The 21,370-nt window shown below is 55.9% G+C and overlaps 1 protein-coding gene across 1 annotated transcript; it reads right to left on the reverse strand.

Moving 5' to 3' along the window:
• Positions 1-8,504: 8,504 nt before the first annotated feature.
• Positions 8,505-20,629, reverse strand: TXN2 (thioredoxin 2). Its single transcript, XM_032416378.1, has 4 exons — positions 20,526-20,629; positions 19,487-19,740; positions 17,575-17,698; positions 8,505-9,359 (listed from the first exon to the last, which is right to left on the reverse strand). The coding sequence occupies exons 2-4, from the start codon at positions 19,738-19,740 to the stop codon at positions 9,246-9,248; spliced, it is 492 nt and encodes a 163-aa protein (XP_032272269.1). The 5' UTR covers positions 20,526-20,629; the 3' UTR covers positions 8,505-9,245.
• Positions 20,630-21,370: the final 741 nt, after the last annotated feature.

Raw genomic sequence — 21,370 nt, forward strand, 5'->3', positions numbered from 1 at the left:
CCCCCGCTCCCCTCTTGGCTGAGACCGCGCCGGGCCCCGTCCTCCGGGGGGCTGAACTTGACCGACTCTCCTGTGGCTGTGGGCGGGTTTCTTTCACCCCAGCGTCGGCAGCAGGTCCACAGTAGGTAGCGGGGAGGGGTGTGGGGGAGGAGGACCTTTAGTGACCGTACTTTAGAGCACTCGGTTACCGATCCTTGCGGTCAGAGGGTGAGACTTCCCGGGCCCGGTGTGCCCCAAGTGGGCGCCTTTTCTAACTGGCACTTAAAGAGTCTCTGTAGCCCCAAGCTCAGCCCAGGACCTGGCTGAACATTAGCCATTGATCCGTCGGAAGTGTATGGTTGACTGAACCGTTCTTGGAGCGACAAAACTTTAAAACAAATAGGAAGTGTCCCAAATGAGTCAGCTCCCTGGTCGTCTGGCCTCCACTCTTCTCCCTACAACCTCTCCTCACAGCCCATATCCTTTTAAAACACGATGTGTCCAATTGCTCTTCTTTGACCTCCACTGGACTTCACAACCTCCCAGTCACCTACAGGATAAGTATGAACCCTTAACTCAGTGCACAGGCATCTGTGAACTTGCAGTTCCCTGGAGGCATCATGCTGTTCCAGGCTTCCCAACCTTTGCACCTGCTGCTCCCTCCTGGAAAGCACCTTCCTGCACGCACAGAGACATACATTCATCCTTCAAAAAGATGCTTCTTAATGCCCTCTCCCTGACTTCTGTACTGATTAATCTTTCTGAGCCTCAGTTTCTTCATAGGCAAATGGGGATAAGATAATCTTCACTTCACCGTGTTATTGTGAGGGTCCCATGAGTTTATGTCTGTACACTGTTCAAGACAATGCTTGGGACATAGTGGCTGCTCATGAAAATTTGCTCCTGAACAAATTCATCTTACTGTGTTCAAAGTACCTATGCGTGCGTTCTGAGAAACATGAGGGCTGGGCTCTTCTTTTTCCACCCTTGCAGACCCGGTGCCTGGCACGTAGTAGGTGCTGATTAGCATTTGGCAGGAAATGAGCGAATAATCGGCAATGGGAGTTGGGGGGGAAGGAGGAGGAGATCCCTCACCAGAGGGGCCACCACTAATGGTGAGAAAATAACCCTTATATCTGCTGGGATGTAACACAATCTAGCTTTCTCTCTCCAGTCTTCTGGGAACTTCGTGAGAAGGATGTTGGTGGCTATTGACCCCATTTCCCAGATTCACTTCTGAGGCATGCAGAGGGGAAGTGTCTTACCCATGGTTACCCAGGGAGTGGCAGAGTCAAGACTTGGCCCACTTTTAGCTCTCAAATCCTGTAAGTGCTGGCAACCTCCTTAAGTCGCAGGCAAACCAGGATGATTGGTCACCTCAGATCCAATTCCAAACCCTAGTCTCTTGGGGCCCCCCATTCTCTGCCCTCTGGTGGGACTACCCCATTGTCCCCACGCTTTTTAGTGAATTTCTTGAAGATACAATGCTCTCCGGCCAGAAGTTCTGGGCAGCTAAAAAAAAGAATCTCTCTCACTTCCCAAAAGTCACTCACAGCACCATGGGGGTGGGGGACAAGAGCATCCGAAGGACCCAGACCCGGGGTCAGGAGTTCGGTGCACTTTGACACAGAAGAGAAGACCAGGCCCACTCTCTAGGACTCAGGCTCTTGCGGGAGAGACAGTGTGAGGACACATGGCAACAGTCTGGTTTTGGACAGCTGGAGAAGAGAGGGATGCCTCCGTGGGGTTTCTGAAAAGCCACCTCCGGACTTAGCCACTCTCCAGCTGGCCTCCCCGACCCCCTCCCCTTGCTGGGCCTGGCTTCCTCTGTAAACCCGGGGGTGGAGACTGGTCTCTGGGGGCTTCGGGGCCCTGAGGTTCATGACTTGGGGAGAGCAGAGTTCTGGGAAACGCGGCCTCCAGAGAGGAGGCATCAGAGGCCAAGCAGCCCAAGTGAGTGAGGGCGTGAGCCTGGGCCTCATGGACAGAAACAGCTTCATCTTCCCAGGCTGCCCCGGCCCCGCCCGCCTTGTCCTCCTGGGCCACTGTCCAGGGAAGCCAGTTCTCTGCCTGGTCCCCAGAGCCCACGGGGGACCAGCACCAGGACAGGGAGGGCCTGGGCCTGGCCCCAGAGAGCCTGCCCTCCCTCCCTCCCTCCCTTTGCTGGGGAGGAAACTTGCTCTTGTGGCCTGAGCACTGCAGCCCTGAAGTCGGCCCAGCTGTGCCTCAGTGGTCAGGGCCAAGTGCTGAGCAAACACCAGGCCCGCTGGGCAGCCAGTCCCACCGTGGCCACTGCTCTGTGGAGTCGTTCCTGGGCCATGTGGGGTGCTGAGCTGGGCAAACAAGTACAGGCAGGGAAGGGTAGGGTCTTTCCTGGCTCCAGGGACTCAGCAGGGGGAAGGGACGCCTGGGGACCAGTTCCTGCCCCTATGACTTCCTTTAGAAATAATCGCTCCCCCTCCACCTCTCTGCCAGTCTCCAAAAAGAGCAACCCCAGGACCGGCAATGGGAACCCAGAGCCACCTCTGGATTTTCTCTTCTTGCTTGCTGGTTGACTCCAGGCAAGGCCTCTACCCTCTCTGGGCTTCCATTTCCCTCTCCTCATCCAGACTTGGTAGACTTCTTCCCTTGCCTCCACATCACTGGGAGCCCCGTTAGATGGAAAACGAATATGGGAAAGAACGTGGGAATCATGAACATGCTTGCTTCCTGGGGAGGGAGGACACGGTGGATCAGAGACTCAGAGCGATGCCCAAAGTCACGTGGAAAGTGCCAGAGGTGCTGAGGCCTGGCCGGGCCTCCGTGGTGAGGAGAGAGGGGCCTTGGCAATGGGGTCTGGGCTGTGGGATAAGGGTGGGGACCAGACCAGCAACAGGGCCTGGCATAGAACTCCTTGGTGGGGTTAGACACTTCATTAATTCATTCATGTTGCAGATTCCTGTGCCTGGCCCCATAGGAAGGTAGGAACATGGAAGGCTGCTCAAGGAACAGGTGCAATAGGATGGGCTTGGAGAGGGTTCTGGTCACAGGAAGGGCATTTTCTCCAAGTCCAGGATCATCTGCATCTGAATCACTAGGGCTTTAGAAATACGCATTCTCGGGTCCCACCCCAGACCCAGAACCATCCCAGATGCGTAACCGCAACCAGACCCTTACATGCATGCTTGCTTTGGACTCAAGTTCTCAGAAACGCCGGGATTGGGAGCCTGGAGGTTTCTTTCTTATTGTTCTTTCTTTCTTTTAAAGATTTTATTTATTTATTTGACAGAGAGAGACACAGTGAGAGAGGGAAATACAAGCAGGGGGAGTGGGAGAGGGAGAAGCAGGCTTCCTGTGGAGAAAGGAGCCCAATGTGGGGCTTGATCCCAGGACCCTGGGATCATTAACTGAGCCGAAGGCAGACGCTTAATGACTGAGCCACCCAAGTGCCCCTTATTGTTTTTTTTTAAATTGAAGTGTAATTGACTGGGGCCTGGAACTTTCTAAGGTAGCGGTGGCCCGGACAAAAAGGTGACTGGAGGTGGGGCAGGTCTGATGACATTCCTGCCGCTCAGCCTCCCCTCCCCCAAAGTAAACCAGCCGGTGGGAGGTGCGGGCGCTGGGAGAGAACCTAGCTCAGGTTTCAGGCCCCAGGACACTCCTTCCAGGCTCTCAGCGACAATAAAATGCTCCCTTTGCCCTGAGAATCCCGCATCTATAAAATCCAAAAGAAGAAAGAAGCTCTACTTCCAAACATGTTCATTCCGGTCTCATTTATAATGGACAGAAATTTATTTTTTTTATTTTTTTTAAAAGATTTTATTTATTTATTTGATAGAGAGAGACACAGTGAGAGAGGGAACACAAGCAGGGGGAGTGGGAGAGGGAGAAGCAGGCTTCCCGCTGAGCAGGGAGCCCGATGCGGGGCTCCATCCCAGGACCCTGGGATCGTGACCTGAGCCGAAGGCAGATGCTTAACGACTGAGACACCCAGGCGCCCCTATAATGGACAGAAATATTAACAGGAAAATACCTATGTATGGGACGGTGGGGGAAAGGCTAATGGCATGACCCTCACTGAGTGACTTTCCCTGGTCTGGGATGTGGGGTGGGGAGGCTGTAGGAATGCTCTGAGTTGCTGCTAGGAGGTCATGGTAAGGCTCTAGGGGAGGTTGAAGAGCAGGGCACCAGTCAGACTAGGGGGGTTTTCATCCTGGCTCTGCACCTTCCTAGCTGTGTGACCTGGCGTCATAACTAAAACCTCTGTGTTGGGGCGCCTGGGTGGCTCAGTTGGTTAAGCGACTGCCTTAGGCTCGGGTCATGATCCTGGAGTCCCGGGATCCTGGAGTCCTGGGATCGAGTCCCTCATTGGGCTCCCTGCTCAGCGGGGAGTCTGCTTCTCCCTCTGACCCTCCCCCCTCTCATTGCTCTCTCTCTCTCAAATAAATAAAATCTTTAAAAAAAAAAAAAAGCCTCTGTGCCTCAATTTCCCCATTCATAAACTGGAGCTGATACTAGAACCTACCTCCTAGGGTTATATGAGCATCGAAGGAGTTAATATACAGTGTTTAGAACAGTGCCCGCAACCTCTGTGTGTTATCCATTGTCATTAAACTAAGTAACGGGCTTTTATGGGCTGAGTGTGTCCCCCCTGCCCCCAAATCGACCTGCGGGGAGGCAGCGGACCAGAGAGAGACAGCTACTTGCCTACCGTTTCCCAGTAAGCGGACCAAAGGCGGGGGACTTGCTCACCCCCAGTTAATAATTAGCAGCTGTGCAGTGGGGTGCGGGAGTCCTAGCTCACAAGAGGTGCTCCCATCAGTGGCTCTGTGTGACCTGCTGGTTCAGGGGCGGGAGCGAGAGGGCAGTTGGATGGGAGTCAGGCTGGGAGGCGCGGAGAACAGAGGACCAGACTCAGGGTGAATTCCAGTGGGCATTGTCCAAGAGTGAGGTCACCACCTCTAGCTCCCCGGGGCTGCCCGAGCCACAGGCACCTCCAAGCCAGCTGTAGAGCGGGAGGGGGCGGCGGCAGGGGTCGGGGCCACGGCAGGGAGCCCAACGTCAGGCCCACGGCCTCCTACAAGCACGGCCCTGCCCGTGGTGAGGTGCCGGGTCCTTATCTCAGGAAACCTGGTGCTTCCTGTTGAAGGTGTCGCTGGGGCGGGGGGGGGGGGGGGGGGAGCCTAGCCGTGGACACTCTCAGAGCTCCAGCTAGGTCGCAGAATGCTTCTGCACACCTCGCCATGTTGTCCCCACTGTGACCTCATGCGGAGTGGGTGTCACTGGCCCAGCGTGCAGATGGGGCCACTGAGGCTGAAAGTGGTGAAAAACCTTGCCCCAAAGGGAAAGCAGTGGAGCTAATAGGTAAGGACGCCAAGACTTCAGGGTCGGACACACCCGCGTCCAGAGCCGAGCCCTGACACCTGTCGAGGCCGGGCCACTGAGGCGCTCCGGGCCTCAGTTTCCTCATCGGGAAAGCAGCGACAGCAGTCCCTGCCTGTCGGGCTTGCTGAGGAGGCTCAGTGAGATGACACCTGGAGCGCGCTCAGCGGGAGCTGCCCCTGTCGCCCGGTTCTACTGATGTCACCGCCGAGCTTCCGCATGGGGAGGCAGCGGGCCCCAGGCCACACTAGTAGGCGGCGCAGTCAGGACTGGAGCCCAGATCTGACTCTTCCTGCTCTCCTCACACCACCGTGGAGTGCCTGCGGACGGCCCTGGGCTTCCAGAAGGCCGTCGGGAGGTGGCTGGAGAGCTGGAGCTCCTTGGCACAACCAGTGGTCGCGGCAGCCAGCCCCCTGGGGCCCGGGGTTCAGGGTCACGGCCGCAGCCGGTGTTCCAGGCAGCGGAGAGGAACTGCGGCAGCATGCCTGGAAGCCTCGCGGCTCGCACGGCGTCGGCCGGCCCCCGAGGCCCAGCATTGTTCTCTGGGCCCTCCCAGGCCAGGGCCCGCACATTAGGGATTTCCTGCAGCCCCGCCAGAGCTGCCTTTGCTTTCCGGAGAAACCTTCCCCAGGCGTCTGGGGCAGGGGCTGAGCTCCCCGCCTCGGCCCCTCGCCCTGGGCAGGGACTGCTGGGAAGGGGACTGCTGGGAAGGGCCCTGGCAGCACGGTCAACATCCTCTTGACCCAACAGGTCCTGGCCCCGGAGCCTGGCCTCCTCCGAGACACAGCATCCTCTGCACCTCTCCCGGAGCGCAGGGAGGAAAGGGCCGGGTGAGGCACTGCGGTCTCAGGGCTGGCTGCAGTCAGGGCCTGGGGCCTCGAGTTCCCTTCACAAGTGCGCTGGGGCCTGGGCAAGTCACGCCGCCTGTGCCCTTATGAGGGACACGGGATGACATGCGAGGGCCTCTCACATGACATTGCTGCCCGAGGGTCTGTGGCATCAGGAGGGCACGGTCAGTTCCTGCCCGTCCTAGCGCTTCGAAGGCCCGCGGGAGCCCTATGTTGGCGAGCGCTCCGCTTGGCCACACATCTCAGCCATTCCGCGGACGTCACTCTGCCCTCAGTCTCCTCCCCTGGGAAATGGGGAGAACTCCTGCCCGGCGGGGAGTGGTGGGGATCATGGCGGAGGACGTACATACAGCACAACAAATGCGAGCTTCCGTCCCCGACTCCTGTCTTCGGGCCCCCTGGAGGACCTTGGTTGTCAGAATACGTGTACAGACGCCACCCCCGGGAGGTCTTGGGGCCGAGGGGACCCGTGGCCGTGCCCCCTTCCCTGGGGGGTGTCTGTGCTTCTGAGGGGCTGGCGCTGGTCCCCCTGCCCCGCGGCGGGCCCACCAGGCCCTGCAGCCGCACGGCCAACCCCTGTTCCACAGGCTGGGCGCCCGAGGGGGCTCCCAGGGGGCAGCAGCGGGGCCACGATGCAGAGCCAGCCGCGTCCCGGTGAGGTCAGAGCCGGGGAATTAGTCAAACGGGATCACCCCGGGGGTTCTGTGCTCCCAGCCAGTGACTCACGCCACGAACAACCACACGGGCAGAGATTGCCAACCTGGGCCGGCGGAGGCCCCCAGCCTACCTCAGCCCACAGCACACCTTCTAAGGACGGGGAGCCCGGGGCGGTGCAGAGGCCCTTTGGCAGCCCTTCACACCTGCCAGCGGCAGAGAGGCCAGACCCCCACCTGGGTTTAAATCTGGCATCATGGCTTTTTAGACGTGACCTTGGGTAAGTCAATTTCTCTGAACCGGTTTTTTCACTTGGAATGTGGAAATAATACTTGCTTCACAAGACAGGAATTATATGAGGTAATGTGTGTAGAAAGTGCTTGGCAAAGGGCACCTTTTAAGGAGCGGCGGCGGGGTACTGTGGCAGGGCCCCAGCTTGGGCGTCACGGCACCCTGACCTTGAACTCTGGCCCACCCCTTACTTGCCAGGCGTCTCTGAAAGTTGCTCAACCTCCGCCTGGGCGTCTCTCCTGTCAAGCGAGCTGCCACGGCCTGCTGTGTTCCCTGGCTCTGGGACTAAGATCACACGCTGCATTTTGTACCGGGACCGAAGAGGCACGGGAACGGGCCAGCCCGCCTGGCCTCGAACCCCAGCCCAGGGCCCCGTGCGCCCCGTGACCTTGGACAAGGCCCTCAACCTCTGAGCTCGTCTCATGTGTAAAAGGGAACGAGGGTGAGGACCCTGACCTTGTGCAGCCGCGGTGGGGTCGGGGGGCACCCAGTTAGCGCCCTAGCAGCACCAGCTGCTGTTGTCCACTCTTCCAGCGCTCTCGGCCCCTGCCGGCCATGCCCACTGCTGGCGCATCTCCCCTCCGCGTGCCTGTGACGGGTCCTGGGTCAGAGGTCGCTCAGGGGCTGCTTCTGAGGCAGCCCCGCTCCCTGGCATCAGCCGGTGCTGGCATGGACCCCTCCAAGACCCTGGTGTGACTCAGGCACTTTCAAGAGCAACCCGAGAGCCACTGAGGACAATGCCCCCAGGAGGAGACATGGCACCCCAGGGCCGAGGGCAAGGGCGCCAGGATACCCCTGCTGTCAAGCCCCGCACGGTGCCCAGGAAGCTGGCACCTCGGTCCCAAGAGGGAGACAGAAGGGGCAGGCTATTTTGGCTGGCAAGCCTGGTGGCCTGGCACCTTCCTCCATGGGCCACAGGGCGCTGGGAATAAGAAGGGACAGAGAGCCTGGGCCCAAGGCTGAGGAGTTCCCGTGGCATGCACAGGAAAAGCGGCCCAGCTCCCCTAGGGCGCCAGGCTTTCCAGAGGAGGGGCCATGTGCCGGTCAGTGGAGAAGAAAGGCCCAGAAGCACCAAAGGGATCAGGTGCAGGAGCCCAGGCTTCAGAGGCAACCATGTCTGGGTACAAACCCTGGCCCTGCACCCCATGAGCCTGTGTCCTTATCTGCGTAACGGGGATAGGAAGCACCCTCTTGCCTCACTTGCGCGTGAAGGCGGCACCAGGACAGCGGCCACCACCAACAGTGTTAGGAACAGGGGGTGCTGGCTGGTCAAGGGCAAGAGGGTGGTGGAGTCGCAGGAAGCAGGGACAGCCGCCAAGCCTGGGGAGGGGTCCCAAGTGCTTCCAGAGCCCAGACAGAACGGAAGCTGTCAACGGTACAAACCCTAGCTTTATTGGTCCGGTTTGTTCACAGTGAGGCTTCCCAAGGCAGGGGTCTGAGGACTCCCCCCTCGTCCTGCCTCATGTGTGTGTTTCTGCCCTTGCGCTTGGGAAGAAGGAAGGGAGGTGGCTCTTTGGGGGGTGGTGGCTACAGGGTAATTTAGTGTGGAGCCCAGGGTCTGTTCTTCAGAGCAGGAGGTAGAAGGGACCACATAAAGTTCTTTATTACAGACCTACAAAAAATGAGAGAATTATAGATTACTCTCACTTGTTTGGGTTTCTTTTTTCCTTCTTCCTTTTTACAAAACAGAGGCAGGAAAGAAAAATGCAGGAGGCAGACAGGCCAGGCACCGGGGTGCGGATCAGAAGAACCAGGGAGATGTGGGCTGAGCGATCCCTGCCGGCTGGCCTGGGGCTGGCCTGGGGCTCTCTCCAGCATCCCGGGAGGACGGACAAGCCCTAGTGGGAGCAGACAAAAGACGGTGGGGGGGTGGGGAGAGGCGGCTGTCCCCAGATCAGCAGCAGCACCATTCCTCTGGCACTCAGCCGGGCTGGAAGCACGCAAGGCTCCTGTGTTTGGGGGCCCGGTCTCCAAAGCATGGGCCCACAGGGGCCGGACAGAAGGGAGGAGGCGGGAAGGGCCAACACGGAAGGGCTCGGAGTTCTATCGGGGGCCCTCCTGGAACCATGGGGGCCCAGGGGGGCAAGGGCAACCAGGCCTCTTCCCTGCTGGTCAGCCAATGAGCTTCTTCAGGAAGGCCTCCAGCTGGTCCTCGTCCTTGATGCCCACAAACTTGTCCACCACGTCCCCATTCTTGATGGCCAGCACGGTGGGCACAGCTGACACCTACGTGGAGGAGACAAAAGGAGACCAGGTCACCTGGAGGCGAGCTTTTCTCAACAGCCGTTCCCCAGCCTTTGTGGAGAAGGCTGGTGGTGTACGCAGGGCAGCGACTGCCTGAGTGGCGGGCGGGGCCCCCTCCCTTGGTGCAGGGGTGCTGCAGGGCTTTTCCACTGTGGGCTCCCGGCGGTCCCCTTCCTCCCCCAACCGCAGGACTGACTCACTGGCCCAGTGGTTTGGCTGCAATGACAGGAGGGATGAAAATAGCCCACACAGCTGCAGGCCAGGGTGGGGGGCGGGGAGAAGCTCCCCGAGGGGCGGCCCGGCCCTGGGGGTGGGGTGGGGTCTGAGTCCTGGCTCTGCGGCCCACTAGCAGGCCACGCCACCTTCAGGGCGTCGGCACCCTCTTCTGTAAAATGGGGGCGACAGCATCGACCTTGAAGGCTTAGGCCAGAGATGAGAGTCACAGATAAAGCTGGGTGGTTAGGAGCTCAGGCTCTGGAAGTGGCTGACCCGAAGTCGGGCCGCTCTGCGGAAGCCCCTTCATCACTCCGTCTCCTTGTTCCCATCCGCAGAACAGAGCCACTGAGCACACGGATACCAGGTCCCGGGGCTGCACGAGCTAAGGCGAGCGGTCTCGGCACGGCGCCCTGCACCTGGCAGGGCCCTCGAGGGTCACACCTGGCCGAGCGCCTGGTATGCAGCGCTCAGCAAATGGTGGCCGCAGAGAGCGTGTCAGAAAATGTACCACGGGCCGCGCATGGGCCACGTTCGCTCACTGCCTGCGTGGCCAGCAGGGTCCAGAAAGTCACCGACTCACACTGGACAGTGCGGGACGACGGGCTCAGCCATGTATGCGCTGATGTTTATTTATTAGGGGGGATGGAGGCAACATTCTTGGCCTGTGAAGCATTTTTTCAAGTCCCCCAGGGGGACCCGTACAGATTCCATGGCGTGTCCATGAGGCCCACTGCTCACTCTGGCATCGAGCATCTGCTGCGGCCTGGGCCCCCTGCCTGACATTTGTAGACATTTTTTAGAAAATGGATAAACAGAACAAGATAAACATTCTTTTCTTACACATGTTAACTACAAAGTAACAACAGCAGTTTACACAAACATACCAAGTCTTCACGAATTGTTCTGAGAATTGTCCTGAGTGCCGTCCTGCCCATGAGTCATCCCGGGGAGCCAGACTGGGGAGTTCGGACGTTCACATGGTGCACAGGTCCGTTACAAGAGAACTGCAGGCCACATCGGCCCGCTCTCACGCCTCGGGGGGCTGCCACCACGCCCCCACTGACTTTACGTGGCAGGCCTTGCCCCCCGCCCCTAATGGGGTCTGGGTGGACAAAGAGAGGGAAGAGGACACAGTCCCTGTTCATATTAGTCCCATTAGGTTCCTTCAAGGACTGTCCAGGGGCTGATGCGGGTGGCAGAGGGAATGTGCGGGTGGACCCACGGGCAGTGGGCTGACCACGCGTGCGCTGTTTGTAGTCTTACCGCTGGCTCCTGCCCTTGTTCATGACTGTGGCCCGGGAGGTGGCATGAAGGGCAAAGTCCAGCATGCGGCTCGCCCTGCCTCCAGGCACAGGCCAGGGCCCAGAGACGCTTGCTCTGGACTGTGCCACCAGTGTGGGGTGCACCAGGGTGGGCACGGAGCTGTGTGTTTTATTTTTTCGAAGACTTTATTTTATTTTAATTTTTTAAAAAGACTTTTTTTATTCATGAGAGACAGAGAAAGAAAGAGAGAGGCAGAGGCAGAGGGAGAAACAGGCTCTCCACAGAGCAGGGAGCCTGACGCGGAACTCGATCCCAGGACCCCGGGATCACGACCCAAGCCAAAGGCAGACACCTAACCATCTGAGCCACCCAGGTGCCCTATTTTATTATTTTTTTTTAAGTAATCTCTACACCCAACCTGGGGCTTGAACTCACAACCTGAGATTAAGAGTCACACACTCCGGGGGCGCCTGGGTGGCTCAGTTGGTTGGGCGTCTGCCTTCAGCTCTGGTCATGATCCTGGAGTCCCAGGATGGAGCCCCGCGTTGGGCCCCCGGCTCACTGGGGAGCCTACATCTCCCTCTCCTCCCTGCTCGTGCTCTCTGTCCCTCTCTCTCTCAAATAAATAAATAAAATATTAAAAAAAAAAATCACACACTCGGAATGAGCCAGCCAGGTGCCCGTGGAGCTGTGTTCTTATGCGCCCCCTAGTGGCCTGTGAGGGCAGCAAGGGCACCTCGAATCCAGCCACTCAACTGAGGGACAAGGCTCAAGCATTAACTGGATCCCATCCTGTTCTGTTTCTTTAACTGCTATAAAACCTGTATGTCCTATGAGAAGTGGTCTAATGGCTTTTATGTGTCCTCCAAGTAGGACTACGCTCGCTGAGGTGGCTTGGAGTGGTGTCAGTTTTCAGAGACTCCAGACCAGGCCCGCCACGATCACATTTGTGCAAACTCACACGCGTGCACGCACGCGCCCGGCCACGCTGCAGTCAGACGTAGAGCAGATACTCCAAGGTCTAGTCTTTACTGACCAAGGGCGTCCTTCGGAGGGTAAGTCTAAATCAGACGAGTGCACACAGCAACGGGCTTGCCAAGAGGCTGGTTTTCCCAGGACGTTGCTGTCGTACCTGGGGTGGGGCTGGACTTCCCTCCCCCGAGGGAGGAGGATGTGGCTTTGCGGATCCTGAGTCTGGCTCACAAATCAGGAGGGGCTGGTGCTGGTAAACACTGCCTTAAATGGAAGCGCACAGGTCCTTGGCACAGTCCTCTGGAATGTGATCTAAGTGGAAGAGGGGCCGCCGTGGGGCAGGAACGCGGCTTCGCTCTCCGTTCTGGCAGCTCTGAGGGGACCAAGCGGCTGCAGCAAAGGTGAGCAGCCGTGCTACCACGCGCTGTTCCTCCTCCTGCTCTGCGACACCACCTGGAACCTTCCAGGCTGGGCCCGAGACGCTGGGGACTCGTGTGTGTGTGTGTGTGTGTGTGTGTGTGTGTGTGTGTGTGTGGTCTGTTCCCACGGACGTGCAGTCCACTGGCCACACGGCCACGGAGCTCAGTGATCCTGCTGAGTCTCCCCCTGCCTCCCCTCCCCGTTCCCCGGTCTGTCAGGCCCCACCAAGGGACGGGCACCGCGCCAGTTGTCACATAGGCCGGCGACCTCCTTCTTGGCTAATTGCGGAGCTAATACAAAGGAAAAGATCACCGTCAGCCAGGCCACTACGTACCGGGGGGGTTCCTCACGTGTCGGGGTGACACTAACCACTTGCGGATGCGACCTCATAAATTCGCACTGCAAGGTGGGGTCGCTTTACAGAGGAGAAGACCGAGGCCCGAGAGCTGAGTGACTAAGTGGTAGAGCTGGGGTCTGACACGAGATCTGTCCGACTGCTGTCGTGACGGAACTGTGCCACACGCTGGCCTCGGAGCTCCTGAGTCCCCTGCAGGGCGAGGAAGCCCAGGTAGGGAAGAGCCGAAAGGCGGACTCCACGCTTCACATGAGAAGCCTTTGGACCCAGGAGGATTCTTGGAAAAAACTATTATTATGATTATTACTTTTTTAAGATTTTATTTTTTTAAGTGATCTCTGCATCCAGTGTCGGGCTTGAGCTCACAACCCCGAGATCAAGAGTTGCATGCGCCACTGACTGAGCCAGCCAGGTGCCCCAGGAAAAAAACTACTATTAAAAAAATCAAATCCAGGGGCGCCTGGGTGGCTCAGTCAGTTAAGTGTCTGACTCTTGATCTCCGCTCAGGTCTTGATCTGATCAGGGCTGTGGGTTCAAGCCCCACGCCGGGCTCTGAGCTGGGCATGAAGCCTACTCAAAAAATCAAATCCAACTATACGACATTCTGGAAAAGGCAAAACTATGGAGACAGTAAAAAGATCAGTGGTTGCCAGGGGCCCAAGGGGAGGAGGGAGGAGAAAGTGGAGCACAGGAGATTTTAAAGATGGTGAAACTCTTCTGTACAAAACTGTAATGATGGACGCATGTGACTGTACATTTGTCCAAACCCATGAGATGGACACCACCAGGTGTGAACCCTCACATGCCCCCTAGAAGGTCAGCATAGGCCTTTGGAACTTTTGCTCTTTCATGTTTGGTTCCAGACTGCTGGCAGTGGTCACTGAGAAGCTTGTAGAAAAGCAGAATCTCAGGCTCTTCCTAGACCTATGATTCATAACCTGCTTTTTTTTTTTTTTTTTTTAAAGATTTTATTTATTTATTTGAGAGAGAGAATGAGATACAGAGAGAGAGCATGAGAGTGGGGAGGGTCAGAGGGAGAAGCAGACTCCCTGCCGAGCAGGGAGCCCGATGCGGGACTCGATCCCAGGACTCCAGGATCATGACCTGAGCTGAAGGCAGTCACTTAGCCAACTGAGCCACCCAGGCACCCCTCATAACCTGCCTTTAAGCAAAATCCCAGATCATACGCATGTTCGTGAAGAACTGATTTAGAATACTCGAAGTAGGGGCTATGGTAATGATTAAAGTGCTATACTTTGCAACAATGAAATATTATTATTCAATGAACTATGAAGTTACATGAAACATTAAAAGGGAAAAAATTCAAATAAAAGCATAAACCAGTTACCCCAAATCGTGACGTGATTGTGTTGGGATGGTAAAACGACAGGTGACTTTTCACCCTCATTATTTCCTACCTGGCTGTTTTTCTAATACTTTTTAAAGGGCCTTCTCTATATGAGGAGAAAATAAAAGGATAACAGCTCCAAGTGTGAAGCCAGAAGAAGCCCCAGAGGAGAGCATAGAGGCTCAAGGGTCCACATCTGGATCTGCTCTTTGCCCCCAGTAGCTGGCAAGGTCTGAAGGATCAGGGAATGCCCAGCCATTGAGTGGGGACAAGTAGCTGGGAGACCAGGGAGCTTTTTTCCGGCCAAGCCAGGGCAATGCGCAAATGGGGGTGGGGACACCAAAACCCCAAGGCCCCCAGCCTTTCCATTCCTTCTCCTTTGGGAGACAGTGGAGTTCTAGGGTGGGCAGCTGACCTAAGCAGAGGTGTGGTGCAAGGGGAATTTGTGTGAGGAAGGAGACTCACCCTGAGGGTGCGTGCTGGGCGTGGGGGTGGGGCAGAGTTCAGGAAAGCTCGGGGAGAGGACCAAATTCCCTCAATACAACTTAAAGCAGTTTCTCCCAGATGTTCATCCAACACTTGGAAAAGGAGGAAGCTGTCTCAGGAGGTACCATGGATCTCTCAGCTGAAACTTCTTCCTCAGGCTCTCTTCCAAAAGAACAGGTGTGAAGGAAGGAAGGAAAGGGCTGGCGGAGGGGGTCAGGACAACCCCAGTTGGAGCTTCCTAAGCACTGCAGTGACATCTGCCCAGGGCTTGGCAAAACAAGAGCCATGTGATGTGGGCCCAAGCACCCTGAGGTCCTTCTGTGTGACCGACACACCATTTGGACAGCAGACAGAGGGAGGAGTGAGACGCTCCTACAAGGGGACCCACCTCCAACACACACTTTCCAGGCCTGACCACAGGACCTCGGGGGCCAGCCCGACATCACCAGGCTCCCTGGAATGCAGGTGGGGATGGGTTATTCTTCTTGCCATCTGTACCAGCTAACCACAATTCCTGGAGCATGGCTGGCACTCAGGGTGTGTCTGCCGAGAAGTTCCACTGGCTGAGGCTGATTGCTGTGGTGGCAGGAGTTGGCCTAAGACACCTTACGCCTGCTGGTTACCCTGGGGATGTTCTAGCCACTCCAGCCCTAAGCTCATCCCCGCAGCTGCTGTCGGCTTTGGGGGAGGGATGGACAAGGAGGAGAAAGGCAGGGGCATCTAAATGGCCAGTTAAGTGCCCCCTTGACTGAAAGATCAGTGGGAGAGCTTTAAAAAAACAGCGCCTCGGGGCACCTGGCTGGCTCAGTAGGGCATGTGACTCTTGATCTTGGGGTTGTGAGTTCGAGCTCCATGTTGGGGGTATTGTTTACTTAACAAAACAAAACACAAAAAGGGCAAGTCGTCCCTCCCCCACAAGCCCTTGTAAGCAGCCCCAAATCTCTTGCTCAGTGCCATGGACAGCCTTCCTTCGGTAACACCCCTCCTCCACCCGCAGTGGTCATCAGTGACTTTGCCTGCCCAGCATCTACTTCCTTTGCCTCTGTTTGGGGCAGATGTTCCCGTGGGTGATCACTCCCACCCGAGTGCAACAGGCGGCCAGCCTATCCTCACCCCCGCCCCCACGGGGACCAGCTGGAGGCGGCACCTTTACTTGAGCAGGTCTCATGAGCGCTGAGCCTGGACTTACAAACCCTGAAGGGTACAGGCCCCCTCTTTCAGTCACTGGCTACCCAGAAGGAAGGAGGGATGGAGGCTCACTCTGGCCAGATCGTCAAGAGAACCAGAAATCTGGATTTTCACGTGAAATCTCTGCTTTAGATACCAGCATCTGGTTCGGTATTTAAAAAAAAGAACCCAAAGGCCAGATCAAATATGTCGGGGAACCACAGGCCACCAGGCATGACCTCAGCTCGGTAATAATGGTATCCTCAGCATGGTTTCCCGATCCCTTCCCCTCTGGCCACAGCCAACGTCCCCCACAGCCTGTCTTCTCATTCCCTGCTCAGTTCTCCATGCTGGCCATCCAGCCGCAGTGCACCTCTCCCTTTTCTCCAGCTGTCCTGGTCTCCGAGGCTGGGAGGACGCCCCCACACCCCACGCACCTCCCGCTCCAGGCACACAGGCACTGCTATCCTGTGAGCAAACCAGGCTCACACTGACCACAGGGACTTTGCATTTGATGTCTGCTCTGCCTAGATTGCTCTTCCGAAGAGCTGCCTGGTTCATTTCCTTACTCCCTCTAGGTCTTTGCTCAGATGTCAGCTTCTCAGAGAGGCCTTTCCGAGTCCACCCTTTTATTTTTTATTTACTTACTTATTTGTTTTTAAAGGAAGCTCTACAACCAATGCAGGGCTTGAACTCACACGCCTGAGATCAAGAGTCGCACACACCACTGAGCCAGCCAGGTGCCCCCCCACCCCGCCCACCCTTTTAAAAATGAATCCCTCCCCAGCCCCATGCTTAGCCCTATCTCCTCTTCCTGATTTACTTTTTCCCACTGTACTTATTATCTAAAGCAGGATCAGTGAACTATGGCCCATGGGCCAAACCCAGTTTGCTGCCTATTTGTGTGGATAAAGTTTTACTGACATACAACTACGCCCATTTGTTTATATACTGTCTCTGGCTGTTTCCAGTGGCAGCTGAGTATTTGCAATAGAGACCAATGCCCTGTAAAGCCTCAAGTATGTTCCACCTGGTCCTCTAGAGAAAAAGTGTGCCGACCACCCATCAAATATACTAGAGGGATGGGCACCTGGGTGGCTCAGTTAAGCATCTGCCTTCGGCTCAGGTCATGATCCCGGGGTCCTGGGATCGAGCCCCGCATCGGGCTCCCTGCTCCTCGGGAAGCCTGCTTCTCCCTCTGCCTGCCGCTTCCCCTGCTTGTGTTCCCTCTCTCTCTGACAAATAAATAAATGAAATCTTTAAAAAAGAACACAAATAAACTGGAATGTAGGCTCCACAAAGGCAGGGATTTTGTCCACTTTGTCCACTGCCTTATCAACAACCAAGAAAAAGCACCTGGCATTTAAGAGACTCTGAAAACACACACCAAAGGAACACATTAGACTCCCTCCTGTCTCAGTGTGTGCCATGCACGTGGCCCTTCTCCATGCATTCTCCATGGCCCCACTCAGAGGTCCCCCTAGTGGGAAGCATTCCCTCCTCCACCCTTCCACCCCCCTCCCCAACAATCAGTCCTTCCTTTGTGCACCTCTGCTCTTAGCACTTCTCACCATATGGTGAAATGATCTGTCTACCTGTTGTTCTCTTGCTAGACTAAGAGTGCTGGACACAAGGAGTTTGTCTTTCTTGTGCCAGAGTCACGAATGCCTGGCACATGCCAGGGCTCCCATGTGACTGCTGACTGAATATGTGCACGGATGAATATATGAATGAAGGAATGCATCCATGTCCCAAGACTCAGAGAATAAGCTGGTGTTTTAGATAATACATTCCACTTCCTAAAGGTGGTGAATAGACAAGTGGCTCAGAGGCTCGACAGAGTCACAACTGCAAAGTGCCCTGAACTCCTGAGCACGCTAGAAAAAACCGAGATACCCCTATTGGCTACTGGTGGTCCCCAAGCACCCCCCACACCAGCCGCACTGGGGCAGTCCCCTGCCAACTCATACCTCATATTCTAGGGCGAGGTCTGTGTGGTCATCAATATCCACCTTGGCCATCACCACTTTTCCATGCTGCTTGGCCACCACCTTCTCTAACCTTGGCCCCAGGATCTTGCACGGGCCACACCACCTCAGAAGGGGAGAGAAGAAGCATCCAGTCACAAGAGTGCTTAGCAATCGATCTTCTGTCTCCCCAGAATCCTCTCTTGAGCCACATCTTTCTGAGGGGCCTTTTGCCCTTCTCAGCTCTGTGTACAGTGATTGAATATTAACCTATAATGTTGACATGCCAAACAATAAAGCCAGCACTCTGCAGTGGGGGGATTTTCAGAGGTCACAGGCTTCTAAAACACAGTCCTCATCAGAAGACTCTTATAAAGGTTATTTCAGCACACGTAAGAGAAATACACTGTCATACAGAAAAATGTAAGATCTGAAGTTAAAAGGTTTGGGTCAAACAGAGATTCCTCACCAACCAGCTGACTGTTCTGGAGCCTCAGTTTCCTCTTTTCAAGTAAGAGAGATTATGCCTCTCACAGCAGTGATGAGAAATCCAATAAGGCAATGGGGCTCAACGTGCTCTCTAAAATGCAGTTATTTCACACACCTCATGGACCCAGAACCACGGGGAGGAGAAGCCAATGCTAGGGAGTGTCTCCAACATGCTCGTCACATGCCAGGACCTTCTCCGCTTTTATTGCCCAGAGCCCTCAACCCCACAACCCCACAAAGGAAAACACCTTCTTAAGAAACTAAGGACCATACAAGTTAAGGAACTTGTGGCAAGGTCCCAGAGCTTGACAGGCACCCTGGGACTGCAACCCAAGGTTGTGCTCCAAATGTGTTCTTTGAGCCCTGGGTTATTCTGTGATCTCCCAGGCCCGGGGTCAACTGCTCACACTGCACTCATCACAGGTGCTCCCCTCTGGGTGGTGAGCTCTGTGACAACAGGCTGTCATCTCCAGGGTACTAAGCAAATTCATGTCTCACTTTCTGGTCAGAGAAGAAAATGAGGCATCATCCCATTTATCATTCATTTTGGAAGTCCTCGCTTTACAAGGAAGGGAGAAAGCTCTGCTGGCCATGAACCCCTGGCCGACGACCCTTATTTTAAGTCTCAGCCTTTAAAACCCTTTCCGTTCAGAGATGTCAATTAATGAACTCACAACACCTAAAAACCCACTTTGCAAGACCTTATCTCCATTTGTAAGTGAAGGGGAAGCGCAAGGCAACGTGGTGAGTCCGAGAGAAAGAACGGGAAAGAAAGCAAAACAATCTGTCAGAGATTTGCCCAGAAGGCCTTCCAACTTCTAACCCAGGCTACCCAAGGATGCCTCAATCTGAGGGGTTAGTCCAAGTTCTTTTGTAGCCAGGTGGCTAGTCAGGACCCAAAGTCTGGAAATGAGGAAGGCCAAGCTAACAATCAGAAGGCTATCAGCGTTTAAATACCCCTACAACAAACTTCTACAGCCCTGAAAAGAAAACCCTGCCCATCCCCTGAGTGCTTGGGTACCACTGGGGTGGCACCGATAACTTTTTGCCAGCCCTTCCCCGTTTTGGTTGTTAAAACTCAACTTATCTGCAGGGCCAGGAATTGGTATACACCCAAAGCCAGATGATGTGATTGTCCTATTTTTCCTGCTTTGGTCCAAGCTGAAGGGGACTCTGAGCCATTTGGGCAGTGAGATACAGAACGTGAGTGTTTCTCAGCGCCAGTGACAGTGAGCTCTGAAGACTGTTCACTAGTCTGTGTCCTATCAGACTATACTCGATCTTTGAGTGCGAGGGTTGGGTCTTATCGGTCTTTGGAATGAGACTATGTCGGAGAAGCATCAAATGTGGGACTGAGACCCAGCAGGTACTCAATAAATTCCTGAACAAGCAACACCCCAGTCTTCTGCTGACCCCCAGGACTCACTGCGCATGGAAATCCACAACTACTGGTGTTTCACTGTTGACAACTCGGTCTTGAAAGTCAGGTCCATCCTGGATGTTAAAGGTCGTTGTGCATACTCTGGTGGTGTATATTGACCGGGCTTGGTTGGGTGTTACTGTCAGGTCACCAGGACTGCACTGCGGGGCCCTGTGGGTGAGGGGTGCCCACCGACCCTGAGGGGGCTTCCTGGAGATGATGGAGGACAGGAACCTCCTCAGGAGAAGTCGCTGAGCCATCTGTGAGGGGGAAAAGGCAGGAAGAGTTCAGGAAGTCAATACACTAGGAAAAGAAAAGTATCTGGGCAGTACTGTGGGGCTCAAGATTCAGGGCCTGAAAAAGAATGCCAGGAAATGATACATAAGATTTCTAGAGTAGAGGTTAAGTGAAGAATGAGAATCAAAAAGCAGAAGGAATGGCAAACCAGGACAGGAAAACTGGGCTGACAACCAAAAAGAAGTCAGGATGTGGGCGGAGTTACAACAGAAGGGAGGGAGGAACCTATATTTACTGAGCACCTGCTAAGGGCCAAGTCCATCCCCATCCCCAAGTGCCCTATACACATTACAGTTCTCCCAGATCACCCTGGAGGAAGTTTCTACAGTATTGCTCACATCACAGATGAGGAGTCCGAGGCTCAGGTAAATTGTGACATGCCCAAAGTAACCTAACTATTGAATGAGAGTCAACATTGGAACCCAAGGCCGTCTGCAAATTCTTTATTACTCGTTTAATAGGCGTTTTAATGGGAAATTAAGGGAAAAGGGGGTTATCAAAGGATCAGGAAAGAGGAATCGCAACAATTCAAGGGGAACTAAGAGGCTCAGGAACAGGAGTGTGTAGGGGGTTCTTAAAAAAGAAAGGACGTGTCTGAGGAGGGACTGGGGAATCGGACGCCACTAGGGATCCCGGCTCAACGAAGGACAGGTCCCCCCGCCCGCTCGGCCGCCGGACAGCGCAGGAACAGGCCCGGAGCGTGTCTCCGCCACGACACCACCTCGAGCCACCCCCACGAGCCTCCTACCTCCCTGCAGCGCGAGCGGAGGGATGCACAGCCCGGCCCTCCCCGTCAGTCAAGGGCACTCCTGCCGTCACTTCCTCAGGGGAGGGCCCTCCGAGCATCACTTCCGGGGACAGACAACCTGGAGCTTTTCCCTCCGCCCCTTGGATTTTCCACCAATGGGGATGGCGGGAGGTGGCACAGCGGAAGGGGTGGAGCTTCAGTTAGGGACAGGAAGAGAGGAGCTCTTGGGGCTGGGGGGAGGAGAGAACGGAAGTGGGGTGGGCTCTCGAGGGGAAGGACCGCGAGAGGGGGCGGGCCCTCGGGGGAGGGACCGGAAGAGGGGGCGGGCCCTCGGGGAAGGACCGGAAGAGGGTGTGGCCCTCGGGGGAGGGGCCGGAAGTGGCGGGCGGGCCCTAGAGTAGGGTCCGGAAGAAGAGGAGGAGGAAGGAGGTGGGAGACGGGGGAGGTACTCATGGGAGAAAAGGGCGGGAGGGAGGCGTGGTTCCGGGTCTTGCAAACTCCTGCACCGCCTACCTCTTTGCCTCAGTGTCTTCCAAAAACTGGAGGTGCTGAAGATTCCTTCCCTCTATTTTACAAAGGAGGAAGCTAAGTTCCTCGAAGGCGGAGTGCTGGTTGGGGGCAAAAGACCCTGACTGGGCGTAAAGAGGACGCTCTGTGGCCCTTGTCTGTCACACACAACTGTACGACCTCGTGGTTATCGGGCAAGTCACCCTGGCCCGGGGGCTTCTGTTTCCCAGTACCCGACATGAAAGGCTGGGCTTGTCTCAAGCCTGTCTCTTTGGAGTCGCTAGGGAACTGGGCCTGGACAAGATGCCAGGTGGTGGTACTTGGAGGGCCTGCCTTTG

The sequence above is a fragment of the Phoca vitulina genome, unplaced genomic scaffold (genome assembly GCF_004348235.1).
Source record: "Phoca vitulina isolate PV1807 unplaced genomic scaffold, GSC_HSeal_1.0 scaffold19, whole genome shotgun sequence".
Classification (NCBI taxonomy): Eukaryota; Metazoa; Chordata; class Mammalia; order Carnivora; family Phocidae; genus Phoca; species Phoca vitulina.

What these genes read in the sequence shown, in the direction of transcription:
- TXN2 (XM_032416378.1), bottom strand. Translation starts at nt 19,740, where the DNA reads ATGGCTCAGCGACTTCTCCTGAGGAGGTTCCTGTCCTCCATCATCTCC. An exon ending in GTTGTGGATTTCCATGCGCA is followed by an intron (nt 17,699 to 19,486) that starts GTGAGTCCTGGG and finishes TCCCCTTCTGAG; the next exon opens with GTGGTGTGGCCCGTGCAAGA. An exon ending in ACCTCGCCCTAGAATATGAG is followed by an intron (nt 9,360 to 17,574) that starts GTATGAGTTGGC and finishes TCCTCCACGTAG; the next exon opens with GTGTCAGCTGTGCCCACCGT.